Source organism: Numenius arquata, chromosome 8, assembly GCF_964106895.1.
Source record: "Numenius arquata chromosome 8, bNumArq3.hap1.1, whole genome shotgun sequence".
Taxonomy (NCBI): Eukaryota; Metazoa; Chordata; class Aves; order Charadriiformes; family Scolopacidae; genus Numenius; species Numenius arquata.
Genome location: NC_133583.1, coordinates 51,099,142 through 51,120,428, shown reverse-complemented (window position 1 = coordinate 51,120,428; position 21,287 = coordinate 51,099,142). Strand labels below are relative to the sequence as shown.

The window sequence follows — 21,287 nt, the reverse complement described above, 5'->3', positions numbered from 1 at the left end:
CCGTTGCCTAGCAGCGGCGATGGGCGCTGCCGCGGCGGCGGCGGCCAATGGGAGCGGCGGCGGCGGCGCGGCCCCGGCGCCCCCCGCCCCCGCCTCCCCTTTAGAGGCGCGGCGGGCGGCCGGCGGCACACAGCCCTCCGCACCGGCACCGCGCTGCACCCGCACCGGCCCCGCCGCCGCCTCCGCTCGCATGGGGGCCGCCGCCCTCGGCCCCACATAACGGGGGGTGCCCAGCCCCGCCAGCCGCCCCCGCCATGCCGGCCGAGCCCCCCCGCTCCGCCCCGCCGACGCTCCGCGCCGCCCGCCGCAAGCCGCTGCCCGAGGTAAGGGGAAGAGCATCGCCCGCTCCCGCGGGGGGCTCCGGGATGGGGTTGGGGGGGCTCGGGCTGCGCGGAGGTGCGGGTGTGGGTATCCCCGTGTCCCCCGGCTCGGGGTCCCGCTCTCTCTCCGAAAGGGTCCCGGTCCCGCTCCGGAGCCCCGCGGAGTGTGGCCGCCGCGGGCATCCCGCCTCGCTGCGGTATGCCCCCCCCCCCCCCCCTCGCCCCCCGCCACCCTCGGGCAGGGGGCTCCCCCTTCTCCCGCTCCCAAGCCTGATCCTCGCCCTCTCTCCAGGGCAGGGCCGTGGGCCAAAGGGCCCCGCTGTGGCTGCGGGCCCGCTTTCAGGCGCTGCTCTTCGCCCTGGGCTGCCGGATCCAGCGGCACTGCGGGAAGGTGCTCTTCGTGGGGCTGCTGGTGTTCGGGGCGCTGGCCGTGGGGCTGCGGGTGGCCTCCATCGAGACCGACATCGAGCACCTCTGGGTGGAAGGTAAGCGCGGTCCCGCGGGCTCCGCCGTCCGTGGGAACGGTCCCGCTCCCGGTCGCGGCTTTGTGTGTGTGTGTGTGTGTGTGTGTGTGTGTGGTGTGTGTGTGTCCCGTGCGGGGCCGGCCCGGAGGCAGGTGACAACGCGGGAGCGGGGCGGGAGGAGGATGAGGAGGATGAAGATGCCGCCGGGATTCCTGCGTGCGGGGCCGTGGATGCCCTGCCAGCGGAGGTCCCGTCTGCGCGGCCGCTCGGGGCTGCGTCTCTTGCGGGTGCGCGGTGCTGAGTCTCAAAGGGACACCCCCCCCCCCACACACACACACACACACGTGTGTCCCGGCGGGGGTCCCCCCGCGCCAAGGTGCGGTCGCGTCCCCTCACGGGCGGACACGTGGGGCAGGGACGGAGGTCGGTGCTGGCTGAGCGCGCGTGTCCCCACGCGTGGGCACCCCCTTCCCGCGGTGCCGCTCTCCCGCCGCCGGGCCCCTTCCCCGCGGGAAAAGCCCCCGGGGGGGGACGGTCGCAGCCCCGTACTGGGTTGGAGCCGGTGTTGCGGGGCTGCCGGTCCCGGCTCAGGACCCCTGCCCGGCGGGGATGGAGGAGCGGGAAGGGTCAGGCAGGAGCAAATCCCCGTTTCCGAGTGGAAGCGGCTGATCCCCCCTCCTTTGTTATTAATAACTCCAGCGTGGATTTTTCTCTCCCCTCTCCCTGCAGCTCTGCTCCCCAGCGCTGGGATTTGCTTTTTCCCTGTACCTCCCTCCTGCTTTGGGGGTCCCGGGGGGGAGGGGGGGCAGCACCCCGCATCGCACCCCCCCCCCATCGCTGCCAGGCCCTGGCTGTGGGGGGGTCTCCCAGCCTGGGGTCCCCGGTGGGGTGCTGTGCAGGGGCAGATGTTGCTCAGCGGAGGGGTGTCAGCCATCTTTGTGCGGGAGCGCTGCCTCCTCCCCCACGCCCCGCTCCCTGTGTGGTCCTCAGCTACTCTTGGATTTGGTTCAACAATAGAAGCAACTTTGCTCTCCCACCCCCTTTTTTTTTTTTTTTATTTAAAAAAAAAAAAAAAGCCCTGCGCTCCCTCGCTGCTCACACACAGATGCATGCGTGCACCCCTGCCCAGGAACGCCCAGCTCTCCCACCTGCTCCCCACTCCTGTGGGGTGTTTGTCCCCCCCCATCACATCTCGTCTCCATCACCCCTTTCCTCTGCAACACGTAGCAGAGAAATCCAGTGATACTCCCGGTCCGGCCGGTGCCTGAGCGGTGGCTGCTGGAGGAGAAACGCGCTCCCTCCGTGGTTCCCTTGCTCCGGGTCGTGGCTCTGGCTCCATCGGATTTTTATTGTGCTTTTGGGGTTGCAAGGAGTCAGCGTTTCGTGCAACCGCGGACGGAGCCAGGGAAGTGGCTGTGGTTGTTCCTCTTGGGGGGAACGGGACTTGCGGCACATCAGGGTGGAGAGCAGGATGGGGAAGGGGCCGAGCCTGGGGATGGCTGGAAGTGCCCAGAAACCCAGCCCTGCGCCCCACGATACTTCCCTGCTCACAGGGGCATGGCCAGGAGGGACTGTGGCTGCTGCTGGGGGATATTTCCACCCCACTGTGGTGTGGCTGTAACGTGGGTGCCAGGGGTCTCTCCAAGGAACTGGCTCTTCCTCCTGGCCAGGGCATCGTCTTTGGTGTCAGGAGCTGCTTTTTATTATTATTTTTTTTTTCTTACCCCATGGTGAAACACCACCGACTTGGAGTGTCCTGCCCTTTCCCAGGTGAAGGGTGCACTGGGGTCTGCACACAGCCCCTGCTCTGGATCTGTAGCGCCGGGGGTGAGGATGGTGTGCAATGCTGGGGATGCTCTGTGGGGTGCTGCTTGGGGCCCCCCCTTGGCCTTCTGTGGTGGGCTTTTCCCCCAAGAATGTGCACTTGAGGCAGACCCCTCTGTGCTTTGCTCCTGGGTGGCACGGTCCCAGCGTGCTCAAGGAGGCTGTCCTCAGGCATTGGCACTACCTGCGACCACCAAGGGCGATGTGGCCGGGGTGGCTTTAGTCCTGCGGGTCCCCAATGGGCATGCAGGATAGGTCAGGATGTGGAAGGCTTGCAGTGGCTCTTTCAGTCTCTGTATATCAGCTGTGGGGCTGCCTCCCTTCCCTGTAACCATCCATGGGTCCTTGCTTCTCCTCTGGCCTCTGCTTCTGCATTTTCTGTTGAGATCAAAACATCCCCTGGTATCCTTGGGTGTACTCAACCTTCTCTGAGCTCTGGACCCCATCCTGATGTGGGGATGTGCATTATCAGGAGGCAGGAGGGCCTAGGCTGCCACTGGGGAGCAGGTTGTGGTTTCCCAGACTGTTGTTTGCATCCTGGGCACTTTAAGCTGCTTCTGGATTCTCTCGGCCACCACTTTCTCCTGTCCCCAGGTGTGTGGCAGGGTGACTGGTGTGTGTCCCCCTCTACAGTGAGTCTGGTACTACCATGCCAGGTCAAGGCAGTGTAGCCTTCATCCTGGGACTGGCAAATCTGGGTGCCTTCCTCAGCCTGGCCCCGAAGCCTTGGGATCCCCAGGGTGCTGGGGGACACCAACTCCTGCCCTCTCTGGTGTGGGGAGATATGTGCAGGAGTGGTCATCCCAGCCCTGAGGCAGCACCGTGGGGTGTCTAAGGGCCAGCACATGTGTGCAGCAAGTCCTGATCCCATCATCCTAGCCTGGTAGGTCCTGGTCAATCCCCCAGCTCAGAGACAGGGTGGCTGAGGGTGCCAGGAAGCCTCTGATGGCCCTCTGAATGTGGTCTGTACTTGCTCACTTGCCTCTGCCTAGCCAGGCTGAGGGGTGTGGGTTGGTGATGCTCCAACCCAAACCACCTCACCCAGGGGAGATCCCAGCACAGCAGGAGCGGAGCATGACCCCGTGCTGGGCTGTCCCCACTGCAGGCTGAGATCAGCCCTCTGGGAGCTGGGGATGGGGTGGGTGCTGGTGGGTCAGGGAGGGAATGGGGCTGCTTCCCATGGGGGTACCGTGCTGCTGTCCCCCCGCCCAGGGGAATAGGATGGACAGCCTTGCTTTGCCCTCCATAGCTGGGGTCAGCATTGGGGCTGCACTGATGGCAGGTCTCCTGATGGGTCATTCTGAGCCTGGGCTATGACCCCATTCGCTGTGGGAAAGTGCAGGGTCCCCTGTCCCATTTTAGGGCTGGGGGATGCTGGTGGTGCCCTGGGGTTATGCCTGACCTGCATCCCTGTTTAGGAGATGGAGGGAGGCTGTCACCCCATAAATTGGACTCGACTGTGGAAATGTTCAATTAGGCTCCTCCGAAGCAATTAGCCACTCAGAGGCTTTGAAATCCCGGCTAGCGGCAAGTGTTGAGTTACCTCTAGACACCTGGCAGCTGTTCCCGGCTCTCCCAGGGCGTCTGTAGGGCCAAGGGGCCGGGGCGGCGAGCTCCGGGCAGGCAGAGCCCTGGGTGGTGAATGGATCTGCCTGATTTATAGCACTGAGGGCTGGTTCAAAGGAAGGCCGGGTTAATTCCTAACCGGAACAGCCCAGCACCCCGTGCAGCCGTCGCACTCTCAAAGAGTTGCCGAGTCTCCCTGGAGAAGACCCTGATCCTCTCCTGGAGGGGTCAGGGACACCCCAAATGTGCCAGTGGGATGAAATGGGATGCATGTTATAGAGGCAAGGGGAATTTGCTGCCTCATTCCCAGCTTGGGGCATGAAGCAGAGATGTCACCAGCCCCCTTAGCGATAGTTTTTGTCCTTCCTTGACCTCTGCAATAGGACTTGGCACAGGGTATCCTCTCCCTTGGCACCAGGGCTGGGGCGCAGCCCAGGGGCTGCCCCCATGGCAGGGGCCAGTGGGAGATGAGACCCTGGCTCACTCCGTCTTTGCAGAGAGGGGGGCATCAGGGATGGGAAAGCCACAATGAAAAGCCAAGGATGGGGATTCAGTGCCCTCCCCACATTGTGTCTGCCCCGGGGAGACCATCTGTGTGGCTCCTCTTCCCAGCCCCTGTCCCCACTGTATGTGGTGGGATCCACAGCAGGGTGGGGGGAGCGGGGTGCCGTGGCCATTCCTGGGTGGGCATAGGGAGAGGTGGGTGGTCTTGTTGCTGCCGGCGGGTGGGTTTTGTGGGGTGAGAGATCAGGGCTGAGAAAGGAGCAGGCAAAGCTGGGGTGCAGGGATGGGGGGGCTGCATGGGGCTGGCGCTGGCAACATGGGGGGCTCTGATGGCAGATTGTCCCTGCAGCGGGGGCAGCGAGACACTCGCCGGGATCTGGCCTAAGCCAGCCTCACACCCGAGGGGCGGCTCCTGGGCTGCCATGTCCCCACTCTGTCCCCAGACAGGCGTCCTGTGGGGACAGGTTCCCCGCTCTTCTTGGGGTGCAGTGACATGGGTATCGCCCCACAGGGAGGGACGGGGCAGCCTGTGGTCCCCAGCGCTGCCCTAGGGACCCCCTTGCCTGGCCCAGTGGGATTTTTCCTTCGGGACCCTACAGTCCTCTCTGTTTGCAGGGTCTGGGCATCCCTGGGACCCTTGGGGGCTCAGAGGAGCAAAGGGCAACCGAGCATTGCTGCCATGGGGTTCCGAGGCCCTCGTTATCCTAAAATCCTGGCTGGCTCTGTCCTCTGCTCCAAAGCACCTTTTCCCCTGCAGCTCCGACTGGCTCTGAAAGGACCTTTCCTTGCCGGGGGAGGGTAGTCACCCAGCAGCCCCCCTCCTGCCTTAAGATGGGGGGCAGGCAGTTCGCCTTTATTTATTTATCTTTGGGAGGCGAGTGTGAAACCTCTTGCTTTTCCTTTTCCCTTCCTTGACAGCTTGGTTGGCTTTTTTGGGCTGGAAAATTTTGCTAATTAACCCAAAAAGACTGGGAGACTCTTTATGGATGGCTGTGGCTTATCTGCCCCTATCCATTTTGCTTCGCTTTTCAACTTATGTATGTATATTTTTAATTCCTAGAAAGTGGTTTTTTTAAACTTAGACATATCCATGGACTTAGGGAGGGGGCTCTCTTTTTGCGTTTTAAATGTTATTTGGCGGCTGGGAGGGGGCAGCGCCAGGGCCCGAGAAGAGGGTTTTATTATCTGCCTCTCCCTCGGGCCTGGAAAAGTGGTCTGAGTTCAAAAAATTCATTTCTTGCCTGAATGAAGCCAGCAATGTGGAAAAATTTCACCATTCAGAGGGGGATGAATGTATGTTTCAACCACACATTAAGTGACATTAGCAAGCAGTGGAGTGCCTAATGTGGCCATTTTTCACAGCAGCCAACAGAGGGGGTGATTAGCATAATTAGTACAGGCAGCCCTATACATATGGAAATGGCAAATGCCTAAATGCCAACACCAGTGGAAATTTATGTCAATGCTGACAGGAGTCTTAGCGGTGAATAGTTCCCAACTGAATCCCCTCTCCCCCCTTTTTTTTTTTTTTTTTCTCTTCTCTTTTTTGGGGGTCGCGCTGTCCCCTCGGTGCCGGCCGGGGCGGTGCGAGCTCCCGGCTGCCCCCCCTCCCTGTGCTGGGAACCGCCGCCCTGCGATTTGGGGTAATAAAGACGTTAATTTAGCTTCGCCTTTAAACAAAAGGGTTTGGCTGGGGAGCTGGCCCCAAATGGGCCCTTTCAGCCCCTCTGCCGCTGGCTTTTTGAAGGCAGCCCCCTCTTCTGCCACCCCTCTTGCCTTCCCCAGGCAGAGAGAGCCCCTTTGGTGGGACTGGGTTTGGTCGGAGGCGCCGGGGCAGCGGTGAGCTCCTGTTCATCCCTTGGCATCTCCCACCCACCTACCCCACCCCCCTTTTCCCGGGGCCAGCCCCGCACCATGGGGTGAATGGGGCCGGGAGGACGTGTTTTGACAGGATGAGGCCGTGGGGCTTTTGGCGAGGCCGGCGGTAGCGGCCGGGACAGGTAAAAATGGCTCTTTCAGTGTGCCCTGGGCGAGACTTCCTCCGGAGCAGCATGGGTCCTTTCACTGCCTCCCTAATCCAGCTAATCCGCCCCACAACACTTTGAAGGTGGCCTCCGGCTTGCACGCCGCTCGGCACGGGGAAGCGGCCGGCTGAGGGATGCTCGGGGCAGTGCCTCGGGACCCCATCCTGCCGGGATGCGGGATGGCACACAGGATGTGGGATGGTGCTGGCATCTCTCCGATGCCCCTGAGGGCTTTAATTACCCGGGGGTGGGCATATCTGCTGGCGGGATGCACTTGATCTGTACTGGGGGATGGCTCAACAGTCCAGTGTTTGCCTCCATGGGTGCCCCCAGAGAGGGGAGTCCCCTGGGGATGGCTTTTCCCAGCGGATCTCAGCATGGCCTTGCCCCCTTCCCAGCTGTGGACTCGAGCAGGGGTTTCTAGCCCTGGCATTAGGACGTTGTGCTGTGGGAAAGGGCTGCTCCCCAGGGACCGCCCCACTCCACTTACTGTCCCCAGCTCTTCCCTCGCTGGGGGACAGGGCTGCAGCATCTCCTGTGCACTGGCTGAATCTGGGACTTGCCATGTTTGTCACCACATCCCATAGCTCTGTTATCCCAGGCAGGAGGACAGTGCCTGATTTTTCTGAGGCCAAATGAGGACGTGTACCCAGGCGTGCTCCCTCCCCGCCACCCTCTCCCACCCGGGTCACCCAAGTGGTGGTGATGACTGCTGGCAGTGCCCAGGTCCCACCTGCAGAGTGGTGGCACTGCTGTTGATCACAGCCTCCACTCACCCTGGGGGACACACAGAGTGGTCCTTACAGCAGCATGTGTCTCCCTGGGGGACACTGGTGCCTCTCTGTGGCCCCCAGCACTCCCATGGCCCTCCCTTGCCTCCGTCTGCTGTGTCCTTGCCAGGCAGGGAGGGCTCAGTGTGGGGCTGGCAGCCTGCCCCGACCCACTGCCCCCCCATTGCCGCCTGGGCACGCTGCCCTGGTGTGCTTAGCCTGCTGCCCCCCCTACCCGTGGGTGCTTGGGGACAGGGCCCCCATGGGGTTTGCCCACCTCCTGCCCTGGGTAGGCACTGGGGGATGACCCCTTGCTGTCATGCCAGGTGGGGTGGCTGTATGGGGGTGCGCCTTGTGCTGGGGGGTTGTAGCTGTGCTGGGGGCAACCTAGCATAGGCTCCTCTGACCCCAAACCCTCTGAGCTGAGTCTGGGGGTGCTGGCAGCCCTTGGGGGGATGTGGGGTGAGCTTGTGTCAGATGCCTTCTTGGGCAGGGGGACAACGCAGGAGCTGGGGTTTTGTCCTGGCTGGGAGCAGGAGCAACCCCTTTTTCCTCCCATGCTTGAGGCTGCCCATGGCTGGGGGGGGGGGAAAGGGGCAGGGGGGGGAGGGGGGTGCTGGCACCCATTGGGGCAGCTGAGGGCACAAGCCAGTCCCACGGGGCGAGGGTGAGTCGGCGGCAGCGCCGGGGCTGTGGCCATCAGTCCTGTGCCAGGCGGGTTTGGGGAGGGGTGGCTCAGGCAGGGTGGCCGGGAAGGGGGCAGGGAGGCTCCCGCCCTGCTCTGTAATTTTGCGGCGGATGCTGTAATTACGGGGAGGGCTCCCCCAGCGTGGCCCGCGGGCGGGAGGCAGCCGCACACACAGCCACCCTCGCTGCCGGGGACCCCGACCCCTCCCGGCTTGGGCACAGTGGGAGCTTACTCAGCACCCTGGGTGTTTGAGGTGCGGGTGGGCACGGGGTCCCATCCACCCTCCAGCCCATAGTGCTGTGTGCCTGGACCCTGTGACCCACCCCCCCACTGGGAAACCCCCAGACCAGTGGTACCCAGAAGCAGTGCCCATCCCAGGGAGGATGCTCGTGCAAGGCACGGCTGCCTCTGGGGACTGTCCTGCCCCCAGGTGCCACCATGGGGTTTTGGGGGTGTGGGGGTCCCTTTGCCCAGCCTAGGGGTCCAAGGGCTGGTGAATCCAGCCCCTGCCGGGGAATGGAGCGGGCTGTTAATAAGCAGGACCGGAGTGCCTGATTGGAACCAGAGGGCCCTTTGCATGAAAAAGCCGAGGGCTCCCTTTGTTAATTGGAATTAAAAAAAAAAAAAAAAAAAAAAAAAAAAAAGAGAAGATGAAGAATTTACATACAGTTCCTCATTAATGTGCTCATTGTTGGTATCGGGGTGCCCCCCCGGCCCCCTCCCCGGGCTGGGGGGCTGCGTGCGGTGTGGGGCGTCTCGCCCCGCTCCCGGCCCCGGCCGGCCGGCGGGCGTGCGCCCGTTTGAAGTGTCCTTGGCAGCCCTGTGTGCGCTGCCTTGTCTTTTCATGTTGCTCTTTGGTTAATTAGGGTGTTGGAATTTGAGGCTTCCTCACGGCCTTTGAAGCTTGCTGACGGCTCGCAGTGCCCTGTTCCAAATTAACACTAATTACAAGGGATGGCTTTTTATTTTCTTTTTTTTTTTTTCTTTAATTTTTTGGGGGGCTCCCCCCCCCCCCGCCCCTCCATGCTTGCAGATGTGCTGCTCCTCCCGTGGCTGTGCTGGGTGGAGATGCCCGTGGGATGCAGCAGGATGCATCCCTTGGGAGAGGCGGCAAAGCTGGGCACCTCCCCCCCCCCCCCCCCCCCATCACCCTGTCCCACCACCCGCCCAGCTTCGGCGTGGGTGGCGCGGCTGAGATCAGAGCAGCTCGGCGCACCTCCTGCCCGACCTCCCAGCCTGCCGGGAAGGGGATGGGTCCCCCCCTCCCTGTGACACCCACCCTCTCTGTGTCCTCGTCCCCTTGCCCCAGGCGCTGCCCTCCCCTCTGACACACACAAAGGCTGTGGCCGTGTTGTCCCCCCCTCCCCAGCCCTGGCACAACCTCTATCCCAACTGGCATCTGATGGACACCAGCTGCTCCCCGGCCCAGCCAGGAACAATAAAGACGCTTCCCCCCCCCCCATTCCCAAAAAGCAGGAAAAAAAAAAAACCCACTGAAAAACACCAACCCATATAATAAGTCATTAAAGGGGAAGATTCTGCTCCTTATTTGCGGTCTCGCTCTGGCCTCCTCGGCGCTGGCGGGGGGCCAGGCCCGCCGGGGCCCCCGCCTCTTGCTGAGGGAGCATCCCAGCACAGATGAATCCTGAACCCCCTCCCTTCCCCAGCACCGGGGGGCTGGGCAGGAGCTGGCCTGCCCCACCACCACCAGTGCTGCCTTGGGATGTACCCTGACACTGGGCAGCCTGTGGCATCCCTGGTGGGTGGCATGGGAGTGGGGGCTACATACATTATCCCCCGCTTCCCCCGGGCAGAGGATGGGGAACAGGGTGGCCGGGTGTTGCGCTTAAGGGTATCAGGATTGGCTGCCTCCCACCCTCCTTCAAGCCGTGTCATTCCCCCTTTGCTGTGCCAGGAGGGGTGGAAGCCCCTGGTTTAATGGGGATGGGTGTCCTGGGGACGGTGCTCCGCCATGCAAAAGGCTACGCAGGATTTGAGCTCAGCCCCAGCCGTGCTGGCGGGGAGGGAGGATTTCTCTTCTGCACCAATACGGCTGCAAATAAAGTCGTCGGCTTCTCCCAGAAACCTTGGTCCTGCCATGCTCAGAGCTCTCCCACTGCTCGTGGGGATGGATCCTAGAGCCTTGGTGGGAGGAGAAGGGTCCTGTGAAGCTTCCCAGCACCATGTCCTTCGCTTGTCTGCAAGCCTCTCCTGAGGCAGCCTGCTCCTGTTGGGCTTTGGGGGTGCTCACCTCTCCCTATGCTCATCCCCTGGCTGAAAAGCTGCCCACCTTGGAGTGCCAGGGAGTAGCTGTGCAGGAATGAGGTGGGGTGTCCCCAGTTTCACTCACTCTGGTTGTGTTGGGCATCTGCGGCATCCACTGCAGCGTGTGGGTGGGAGTGGGCAGGATGCATCCCATCCGCTTCACCAGCTGTCTGTCTGTGGGGTTTTTTCTGGGGAAAGCAAAACCAATGAGCTGATCTGGGGCTGGAAATATCCACATCAGTGGGAAGGGGGATGCCTGGTCTGGCATGAGCTGGGGTGCTCCCTGCTTGGGTTCCCTGGGTGTGACCACCCAGAGGATGCAGCAGTTGGGGAACCCTATGGCTAGAAGCCCCCCAAGTTAACATGGCATCATCTGATGCTGCAGGGCCTCATCCTACCCGTTCCCTTCCCTGGGCATCCTGAAGGGCAGGACAGGTTGGTGGGACAGCACGGGTTGGTAGGATGCCTTGGCACTGACAGGGCACATTGTGGTTCCCTCCACAGCAGGCAGCCGAGTGAGCCAGGAGCTGCGCTACACCAAGGAGAAGCTGGGTGAGGAGTCTGTCTACACCTCCCAAATGTTGATCCAGACCCCGAAGCGGGATGGGGAGAACATCCTGACGCAGGAGGCCCTGCAGCTCCACCTCGAGGCGGCCCTGGCCGCCAGCAAAGTCCAAGTCTCACTGTACGGAAAGTGAGTCCTGCTTCGGCTGGGGGGGCACAGGGACCCCCACCATGTCCTGCATGTCCCCCACATCCCTTGCCATGTCTCCTGTGGGATTATGCCCATCCTCAGCTCCTCCTGCTTTTTCAGATCGTGGGATTTGAATAAGATCTGCTACAAGTCGGGTGTCCCCATCATTGAGAACGGCATGATTGAGAGGGTGAGTGGTGGGCATGGCGTGGCTCCCAGGCAACCCCGCATGGGGGATTGGTCCCCCAAGAAACAGTCAGCAGATGGGCCGTGGTGGGGATTGGGTTTTCCAGCTCCGGGTGCTGCAAAGTCACCACCAGCTCCATTGCGGGAGGGTGCAGGTTTGGGCAGCCCAGGAGGGAGGGGTGAACAGGAGGGGACCTGATCCATCCCTGCTAACCCCTTGCATCTCCTTCTCCCACAGATGATAGAGAAGCTGTTCCCCTGTGTGATCCTGACGCCACTGGACTGCTTCTGGGAAGGCTCCAAGCTGCAGGGAGGCTCAGCGTACCTCCCGTGAGTTTGGGGGGCTGTTCCAGCATGCTGGGGTGGGAGGGTGCAGGTGGGAACAGGGGCTGGGGCGGGCTGCCAAGGGGCTATGCTTTTCCTCCCCGTGTAGCCTGGTGCTGCTGCCCCAAGGTCCCTCAGTGCTGCTGCTTGTCCTGCTCAGCCCCAGGATGGTCCCACCACCATTGCTCATCCAGCTGGGTCGACAACCCTGGGACAGGTTCCTGTCCTCGACTTCCTGGACTCGGTGGCACGGGCAGGAGCTGCCCATCCCTGCCATGCCATGTCCGCACACCAGCCGGAGATGGGGATGTGGGGACAGAGGCCGTCCTGCAGGCAGGTCCCTGAGGACTGCTGTCCCCTCTCCGGCGCTTTGTGGGTGCCACAATGGTGAGGAGGCACCCACAGCTCCTGAGCTGTGCCCAGGAATACAGAGGGCGCGGAGTCCCCAGGGTGGGTGGTGGATGACTCCCAGCCAGCTCCCCGCACCGCGGTGGTGGGGCTGGGGAACCCGGGCTGGGCGGGGGGAGCACACACACCACCCCCCTCAACATTCCTTCTGTTTACGCGTGTGTTTGTCCGGGAGAGCCAGGGCGGCTTGTGCATTGTCAGCAAACGCAGCCCCACGCTTTCTCATGCTAATGCTGCTCTGAAAGCTGCCCCTTGCCAAACAGATGAAATAGTGGCCTTATTCAGGCTGCTGCTGGACGGGAGGAGGGGGAAGGGGCCGCAGCATCCCCAGACAGGACTTGGGGACCAGCTTTGCCCCCCCCCGCCCCGCCCAAGACCTCAGGGTCTCCCCCATCCCAGCTTGGGGATCAGCCGGGAGTGGGAGCGAGCGGGGTTAGGGTGGCTGTGCCAAGCAGGATGCTGGTGGCATCATGCGCCAGGGTGGGCAGCATCCTGGTGCTGGGGTAGGTGGCAGGCAGGGTGGCACCCGCAGCAGTGGTAGGACTCAGCTCTCCTCGCAGCTGGGTGAGTGGGTACCCGGGCGGGCACCCTGGCTGAGCTCCGGCCAGCCCATGGGGACTCGTCCCCCTTTTTAACGCTGAGGGGTGAGCGGGGCGGGAGCTGGGAGAACAAAGAGCAGCAATCTATGGAAAGACAAAAGGATTTGCCCTGGCTCAGTGAAGCAAGCGAAAGCAGATAAAAGGGGCTCTCTTTGGAAGCAGCAGCAGCTCCGGTTGGTATGTGGGAATCTCGAGCGGCCGGCTCCGGCCCAGCCAGCCTTCATGAATTATTAGGCTGCGTTTCTCCCCAGAGCCTACACTCGTTCAGGGCTTTTTCTTCCCCTCTTTGGAGCACTGGGCTGGGTTATTTGCTTTTTTGTGTGTCCTTTCTGTCTTAAGAAAGAAGCTGAGCGAGGCTGGGAGCTGGCCCCCGGGACTGCGGGCTGGGATGGAGGGAGCAGAGCATCTGCGGGCAATGGAAAAGCCCGTTTTCCCGGCTACCCAAGTCCCATGGGGTCCCACTGGACCTCCAAGGACCTGGTCCGTGCCCAGCTCCCAGCACCATCCTGAGCCCCAGGAACTTCTGCTGAGCCCCAAAACCCCCAGCTTGAGGGAGGATGGCAGGAAGGGCTGGAGGGGATGCTGGGAGCCCTTGCCTGCCTGCTCCCCTCTATCAAGATGTTAGCCCGCGGGCAGTAATCGGCCTGACTGCTCGCACAAAGCGGGGCCAGGCGGTGGGGCCGGCTCCCCCCGCTTTGTCCCAGCCTAACAGGATCAGGCACGCTACTTGACTCGGGGCATGGCCCGCTGTGCCGTGCGGGGCACAGGGGATGCCGCAGGCGGCCCAGGAGGGGGTAGGGGATGCTGCCCATCAGCTGGGGGCTGATGCTACTCCTCTGCATCCTCGCACCCTGCCCTCGAGGGCAACCCTGGGACCCATGGGATGGGATGGTGGTGGTACCGCATGTGGGTTTCGGCATCCCCCGTCACCCTGGTGCCTCTCTCTCTCCAGGGGCCGCCCGGACATCCAGTGGAGCAACCTGGACCCTCTGCAGCTGATGGAGGAGCTGGGGCAGTTCACGTCCCTGGAAGGCTTCAAAGAGCTGTTGGACAAGGCAGAGGTGGGGCAGGCTTACATGGAGCGGCCATGCCTGGACCCCCGGGACCCCCAGTGCCCCCCCAGTGCCCCCAACAAGCAGAACCAGCAGGTGGGTCCTGCCCATGGGAACCAGGAGGGGTGCGGGGGCTTGCTGCTCTCCTGCCTGCCCCACAGTCCCACATCCCTGACACCTCCCCTCTGCCCACAGAGCCCTGACATCCCGGCCGAGCTCTCGGGGGGCTGCCATGGCTTCTCCAGGAAGTTCATGCGCTGGCAGGAGGAGCTGATTTTAGGCGGCACGACCAAAGACTCCCAGGGCAAGCTGCTACGGTGAGAGCCGCTGTGGAACGGGTGTCCCCAGGCGTGGTGCAAGGCCTCAGCTGCAGCACTCACCCCTGGGGCAGGGTCCCCTCATCCTCATCCAGTACCCAGGGGAACTGCCCTGGCTGCAAAAGGGGCTGCAGGGCTGTCTGGGAGAGTGTGTGAGGTTGGCGAGTGTATGGGGCTGGCGAGTGGGGCAGTGCTTCAGAGCAAGGGTGGGGACAGGGGGCAGGATGCCTGGGTCCTCTCCCAGGTGTCCATGGTGGGGCTGGGAGCCATGGGTGGGGGACGGACCCATTTCTGCATCCTGGGGTGCTGCAGCCGGTCCCAGCGAGGTGCATGCCTGTCCCCCAGCGCCGAGGCCCTGCAGACCATGTTCCTCCTCATGAGCCCCCGGCAGCTCTTTGAGCACTTCAAGGATGACTACGAGATCCATGATATCAGCTGGAGTGAGGAGAAGGCGGGCGCCATCCTTGAGGCCTGGCAGAGGAAATTCGTGGAGGTGGGCACTGGGGACAGCCCCCACGTGGGGCTGGGGAAGGGTGAGCCCATGTGTGGCATCCCCCTGCGCCCAGGTTTTCATGTGGCCTTGGGTCCTGGCAGCGCTCTCATGTAGTCCAGTGGGTCCCTAGGGACCCTCAGTGGTGATGCTGACACCCCGGGTGGCTTTGGAGGGGATGTACTGGGGAGCTAGGGGGTCCTGACTCTTCTAACGGGGTGTTCCTCCGGCAGCTGGCACAGGACTCCATCCCACCCAATGCCACGCAGAGCGTCCATGCTTTCTCCACCACCACTCTCAACGACATCATGAAGTCCTTCTCTGATGTCAGTGTCATCCGGGTCGCCGGAGGCTACCTCCTTATGGTGCGTATGCTCCCTCTCTCTGTCCCCTACCATCCCTTCCTTGCTCCCCCGTCCCCACTAACCCACTCTGCTCCTTCCAGCTGGCCTATGCCTGTGTCACCATGCTGCGGTGGGACTGCTCCAAGTCCCAAGGGGCCGTGGGCCTGGCTGGGGTCCTGCTTGTGGCTCTCTCTGTGGCCTCTGGCCTGGGGCTTTGCTCATTGCTGGGCATCTCCTTCAACGCAGCCACCACTCAGGTATGTGCTGGGGGAACAGCCGGATACTATGGGGCTGGTGGGACCCTGGGGGCTGCAGGGTGGCCGGGTCTCCTCCCAGGTGGTGGCCATGTCCCCCCACTGACACTGCCTTCTCTCTGTCAGGTCCTACCTTTCCTGGCCCTTGGCATTGGTGTGGATGACATGTTCCTCTTGGCTCATGCCTTCACTGAGACCAGCCGGCACATCCCCTTCAAGGTGAGTGCTGAGCCCTGCCTGGGGGCTGCCCTGTCCCCTCCTGCCTCCCTGCAGCCCCTTTCGTCACCCCCTCCCTCTGTCCCCACAGGAGCGGACAGGCGAGTGCCTGAAGCGCACGGGGACCAGCGTGGCTCTCACCTCTGTCAGCAACATGATCGCTTTCTTCATGGCAGCTCTGGTGCCTATCCCTGCCCTGCGTGCCTTCTCCCTCCAGGTTCGGCTGGGGTCCCTCTCCAGGGAGGGCAGGAAGGGGTGACGAGATCCAGCTCTGACATAGAATCATAGAATGGTTTGGGTTGGAAGGGACCTTAAAGATTATCTTGTTCCAAACGCCCTGCCATGGGCAGAGACACCTCTCACTAGACCAGGTTGCTCAAAGCCCCATTCCTGCCCACAGGCTGCAGTGGTTGTGGTGTTCAACTTTGCCATGGTGCTATTCGTCTTCCCTGCCATCCTGAGCCTGGACCTGTATCGCCGAGAGAAACGCCGGCTCGACATCCTCTGCTGCTTCTACAGGTACCAGTGCCGGGCTGGCCGGGCTGGGGCTGACCCCGCAGGTTCCCCTCAGAAGCACGGGGTGGCTCTGATCCTCTCCCTCAACATCTCCTTTCCTCTCTCCCTGCAGCCCTTGCTCCTCGAGGGTCATCCAGATCCAGCCCCAGGAGCTCGCTGATGCTAACGACAACCACGCCTGCCACCCCTCCCCTTATGGGCACCCCGGCATGGCCACCAGCACCCAGATCACTACCACCGTGCAAGCCTTCACCCGGTGTGACCCCTCGGGCCACCACGTCGTCACCGTCCTGCCACCCACCTCCCAGGTGTGCACATCGCCCGCCATCCTCCTGCCCCCCACTGACCCCCTGGGCTCGCAGGTCTTCACCCCGTCCAGCTCCACCCGGGACCTGCTGGCCCAGCTGGACGAGGCCAAGGGTGGGCGGGAGTGCGTCCCCCTGCCCTTTTGCCGCTGGAGCCTCGCTGACTTTGCCCGGGAGAAATACGCCCCGCTCCTCCTGCGGACCCGGACCAAGGTGAGGTGGGAATGGCCCTGGTGGTGCCACCCGAGGTGGGTGGGTGGCTGGCATGGGACCCTGCCTAACCCCCCGCCTTGTCCCCACAGGCAGTGGTGGCAGTGCTGTTCCTGGCGCTGCTGGGGCTGAGTCTCTACGGCACCACCATGGTGCATGACGGGCTCTACCTGACGGACATAGTGCCACGGGACACCAAGGCACATGCCTTTATCTCGGCCCAGTTCAAGTACTTCTCCTTCTACAATATGTTCATCGTCACCAAGGGTGGCTTCCACTACCCGGGTGCCCAAGCTGCCCTGCTCAGCCTGCACCAGGCCTTCAGCACCGTCAAGTACGTGGTGCGGGAGGGCAACCGTGACCTGCCCAAGATGTGGCTCCATTACTTCCAGGACTGGCTGCGAGGTGAGGGACATCCCTCTTCTCCATGACCTCCCCTGTCCAAGGACCCTCTCCCCAGCCCGCACCCTCCCCACTGGCCTGGGCATGCCTTCCCTGCTGTGTGGCACCCTGGGGAGGGTGGTCCCATGGTGTCCCCAAAGTGCTCAGCAATGCCAAGCTGAGCCCTGGGGCTTCTGGGTGCCCATCCCACTCCGTGGGACACCCAGGGTGCCGTGCAAGATGGTGTGCCCCAAGGGATGCTCACCCCCCATGCTGTGTCCCCAGGACTCCAGGCCACCTTCGACAGGGACTGGCAAGCGGGGCGCATCACCCACGACAGCTACCGCAATGGCTCCGAGGATGGGGCGCTGGCGTACAAGCTCCTAATCCAGACCGGCAACAAGAAGGAGCCCTTCAACTTCAATCAGGTACGTGGGGACGGGTCTGGGACATCTGGGTTGGGGACGACACTGTGCCCACTGCCCTGCTCATGCCCGCTCCTGCTCTCTCCCTGTAGCTGACCACACGGCGGCTGGTGGACGAGAATGGCATCATCCCCCCTGACACTTTCTACATCTGCCTGACGGTGTGGGCCAGCAACGACCCCCTGGGCTTTGCCGCCTCCCAGGCCAATTTCTACCCTCCACCGCCTGAGTGGATCCATGACAAGTACGACACCACGGGCGAGAACCTGCGAAGTGAGTGAGCGTGGTGGGCTCCCCACAGCCCCCTCCTGCCCCCCGGTGTCCCCCTGCAGAGGACCCAGATCCCTGCACCTTTCCTGCCCTGCAAGCATCCCCCCAAAAAGAACCACCCCCCCCAATTCCCTCATCCCATCAACATCCTCTGGTAGAGAAACTGTCCTGCATCCCCACGCCCCATGCTCACTCCCCTGCACCCCACACCCTGAGCACCCCACTGCATGCTCCCTGTGCCCCCCTGCTCCAGCCCATGAGCATCTCGCCACAAAGAAGCCCCTCCACTCTGTTACCCCTCTGCCCCATAAACATTCCTCTGCAGAGAAAATTCCTGATCCCAGTGACCCCTTACCCATCCTGCTGGGTCCCCTTCTCCTTGCCCCATGTCTGCTCCCCACACACTCCCCAGCCCTGTGGTACCCGGGTTGCCCCCATGTTGCCCCTCAGGCTGATGTGGTCGGGGTACCCCCATGCTGCCTGCACCCCTGTGCTGCCCGTACCCCCATACTGCCCGTGCTTTCCTCTCCAGTCCCAGCAGCCCAGCCGCTGGAGTTTGCCCAGTTCCCTTTCTACCTGAGTGGGCTGCGTCGCACGGCTGACTTTGTGGAGGCGATTGAGAGCGTGAGGGCCATCTGCCGGGAGGCGGCCCAGCGCCACGGGGTGCTGAGCTACCCCAGCGGCTACCCCTTCCTCTTCTGGGAGCAGTACATCGGCCTGCGCCACTGGTTCCTGCTGGCCATCAGCATCCTGCTGGCCTGCACCTTCCTCGTCTGCGCCCTGCTGCTGCTCAACCCCTGGACAGCCGGCATCATCGTGAGTACGCACCCCAATGCATGGGGACAGGGGGGTGACCGGCTGTGCTGCCCTCTTGATGGGTGGGGACAGGGACATCCAGCCCTGCTCCCATCCTACTGGGTGGCTCTGGGTACCTGCTTCATGGGGATGGGATGATGGGGTGGCCAAGGGCACCATGGGTGGAAGGGACACCCATATGGAGATGGCAGTGAGTGAGGGACACCAGTATGGAGTGATCAGGGACATAGCTTATGAAAGGAAAATATGGAGGGGACAGGGGCCTGGAGACATCAGTGCAGAAGAGGGTGAGGGGAACACCCATATGGAGGTGACAGTGAGTGGGGGACCCATATGGAGGGATCAGGGACACCCCTTATGAAGAGAACGTGTAATGGACAGGGATTTGGGGACATCCATGCAGAGGAGGGTGTGGGCCACCCACAGTAGATGGGAGAGAGAGACACCCTGAATAGAGGGAAAATGGACAATGGGGTGAGGGTGCTCTATATGGAGGGTAGGATCGGGCACGCCAGATGGAGGGACAGAGGGGACAGTCGGTCAGAGACACCCTTCACTGACCCCACTGCCCTCCAGGTCTCTATCCTGGCCATGATGGCAGTGGAGCTGTTTGGCATCATGGGGCTGATGGGCATCAAGCTGAGCGCCATCCCCGTCGTCATCCTCATCGCCTCCGTGGGCATCGGTGTGGAGTTCACCGTCCATGTGGCCCTGGTGAGCACAGGCAGACCCCTGCCCAACTGCAGGGCACCCCAGTCCCCTCTCCTCAGCACCCTCACCCCCTGGCCATGTACCAATGGGTGGCCACGTCATGGTTGACACATGGGGACAAGCCCTGTGTGACATCCCCACCCCATGCAGGGCTTCCTGACGGCTGCGGGGAGCAGGAATGTGCGCTCAGCTGCGGCGCTGGAGCACACCTTCGCCCCCGTGATGGACGGTGCTGTCTCCACCCTCCTGGGTGTCCTCATGTTGGCTGGCTCCGAGTTTGACTTCATCATGAGGTGAGTACCAGAGGGGGGTAAACCAGCTGTTTGCTGCACCCCAAAAGCTTTGGCAATGGGGGCTGGTGAGCATGGCAGCACACCCTGGCTGGAGGTGGGGTTGTGGGGCAGCTGGCGAGGATGTGTCTTGCTGGGGGCACCCATCCCATCTTGCATGGAAGCTGGGGAGACACGAGGGGGCTGGGGTGTGTGGTGTGGGAAGCCGTGTTTGCGGTGGGACGAGGTTCGTGGCGGCTGTGCCTGCTTACCCCCTCTGCCTGCGGCTCCCCAGGTACTTCTTTGCGGTGCTCACCATCCTGACGCTGCTGGGGCTGCTCAACGGGCTGGTCCTGCTGCCAGTCCTGCTCTCCGTCATTGGGCCACCCCCTGAGGTACAAGACCCCCATCGTGCCTCTCCCTGCTCCTCCCCAAACCTGTACCCACCTCTCTTCATCCCGCATTGACCCTCTACCCATCCTGGCCTTGTCCAGTCCCAGCCTCGCTTCTTACCCGCCTCAGCCCATCCCTCACCCTGTACCATCCCGGCTTTACCCCATCCTTTCTGTGCCCCATAACCAACTTGCCCCATACCTTCTGGACCCCATTTCTGCCTCACCCCACACTCGACTCCCCCCATCCTTCCCTGACCCATTTGACCCCTTCCCTGCTTCGCCCTATATCTCCCTCACCCCACACAGCCCTCGCCCCATCATCACATCACCCCATCCTCCCTGCCACCTCACACTCCACGATCCCTGTATGTCTGTGGTCCCTCTGACGCTGTCCCCTCTCTCCCCAGGCATCCCCAGTGGATGACGGCCCCCGTCTGCCCCCTCCGGAGCCAGTGCCCCCATGCCTGGGCCCTGGGGGGCTGTATGTCCGGCGAGCCCCTGCCTGGCCCGCTGCTTTCCCAGACCCCTCAGACACAGAGCGCTATGCAGAGGCCGTGGGGCCGGGTAGCCCTCGGGGGCCTTTCATCGTGCCCCCCACCCCGGCACACATCCTGCTGGAGGCCGGCAAGGACCCCAGCTTCCCCCGCATCACTGTGAGTGTCTCTGCTCGCCGTGGCATCGCTGGCTCCCCAGCATCCCATGGGAGAGGGTCATGGATAGAACTGAAGGACGGGGGCTCATGGGTCCCATGTGGTGCTGGTGGGGTTGCCAGAGGGATGCTCAGCATGGCTGGGGGTCCCTCATGCTCCATGTCCCCCCTCCAGGTGCTGAAGCCCTACAAGGACAGCCCAGAGGTCCAGGGGAAGAAGGAGGCTCCTGGCCCTCAGCCTGCACCCCCTCTGTCCTTTGGGGAGCCATGCCCCACACCACAGCCCTGCCCGCCAGGTGCCCGGCCAGCCCCCCCCGCAGCCCTGCCCACCTACAGCACCCACCTGCAGGGTCCTGCCGGCAGCTACACCACCGTCACGGCCACCGCTTCGGTGACAGTGGCCCTGCACCCCACACTGCCTGGGTCTTACCCCAACTTTGGCCCTGAGGGCTTCGCCAGCAGCGAGCACGACTGCCTGGAGGAGCCCAGTGTGGCCAGTACCGGTGGTACCACCATGCCCGATGCCTTCGAGATGCAGAGCATGGGATGCCACAGGACAGGCACCCGGCGCTAGGTGAGCTTGGGGACACAGGCACCCTACCCCAGGGGTCACGCACGGTGGCTTGGGGGTGTGAGGTGGGTTTGCAGGGATCTGGCTGACCCCCCCCCCGCTCCGTTCTCTCTCCCCACAGGATGGTGGCTCCTGGGCAGAGCATCTCCCCAGCGCCCGCCGGGCACAGGAGGGTGCAGAGCGGGGTCGCCCGCATCGTGCTGCTAATCGCCGGAGCGGCGATGCCCCCCCCCCAGTCTCGGCCGAAGAGGACCAGCCCCCCCATGCCCCCTGCAAAGGCATTCGGCAGGGCAGGCTGGCACTTCTATGCAAGCTGTGTGCAGGCCACGCCATGCCCGTGTGTCCCCTACTCGGGGCTGTGCTGATGGTGCCGTGTCCCCTCACCCAGGGTTTGGGGTTACCCTGCCCCAGGCTTGTTGCCCCCCCCCCCCATCCCCAGAAATGGAAGCACTAACCCCTC

The 21,287-nt window shown here is 63.0% G+C and overlaps 1 protein-coding gene across 1 annotated transcript; it reads left to right on the top strand.

Moving 5' to 3' along the window:
• Positions 1-19: 19 nt before the first annotated feature.
• PTCH2 (patched 2) lies at positions 20-20,830 on the top strand. Its single transcript, XM_074151719.1, is given in 25 exon segments — positions 20-89; positions 92-222; positions 225-323; positions 613-805; positions 10,930-11,119; positions 11,240-11,309; positions 11,544-11,635; positions 13,589-13,784; positions 13,884-14,005; positions 14,351-14,498; positions 14,729-14,860; positions 14,941-15,096; positions 15,220-15,312; positions 15,401-15,526; positions 15,710-15,828; positions 15,938-16,343; positions 16,433-16,745; positions 17,007-17,149; positions 17,239-17,419; positions 17,949-18,232; positions 18,809-18,946; positions 19,094-19,236; positions 19,508-19,607; positions 20,015-20,260; positions 20,432-20,830. Coding segments are annotated over 25 exon segments (4,290 nt in total).
• The last annotated feature ends 457 nt before the right edge of the window (positions 20,831-21,287 follow it).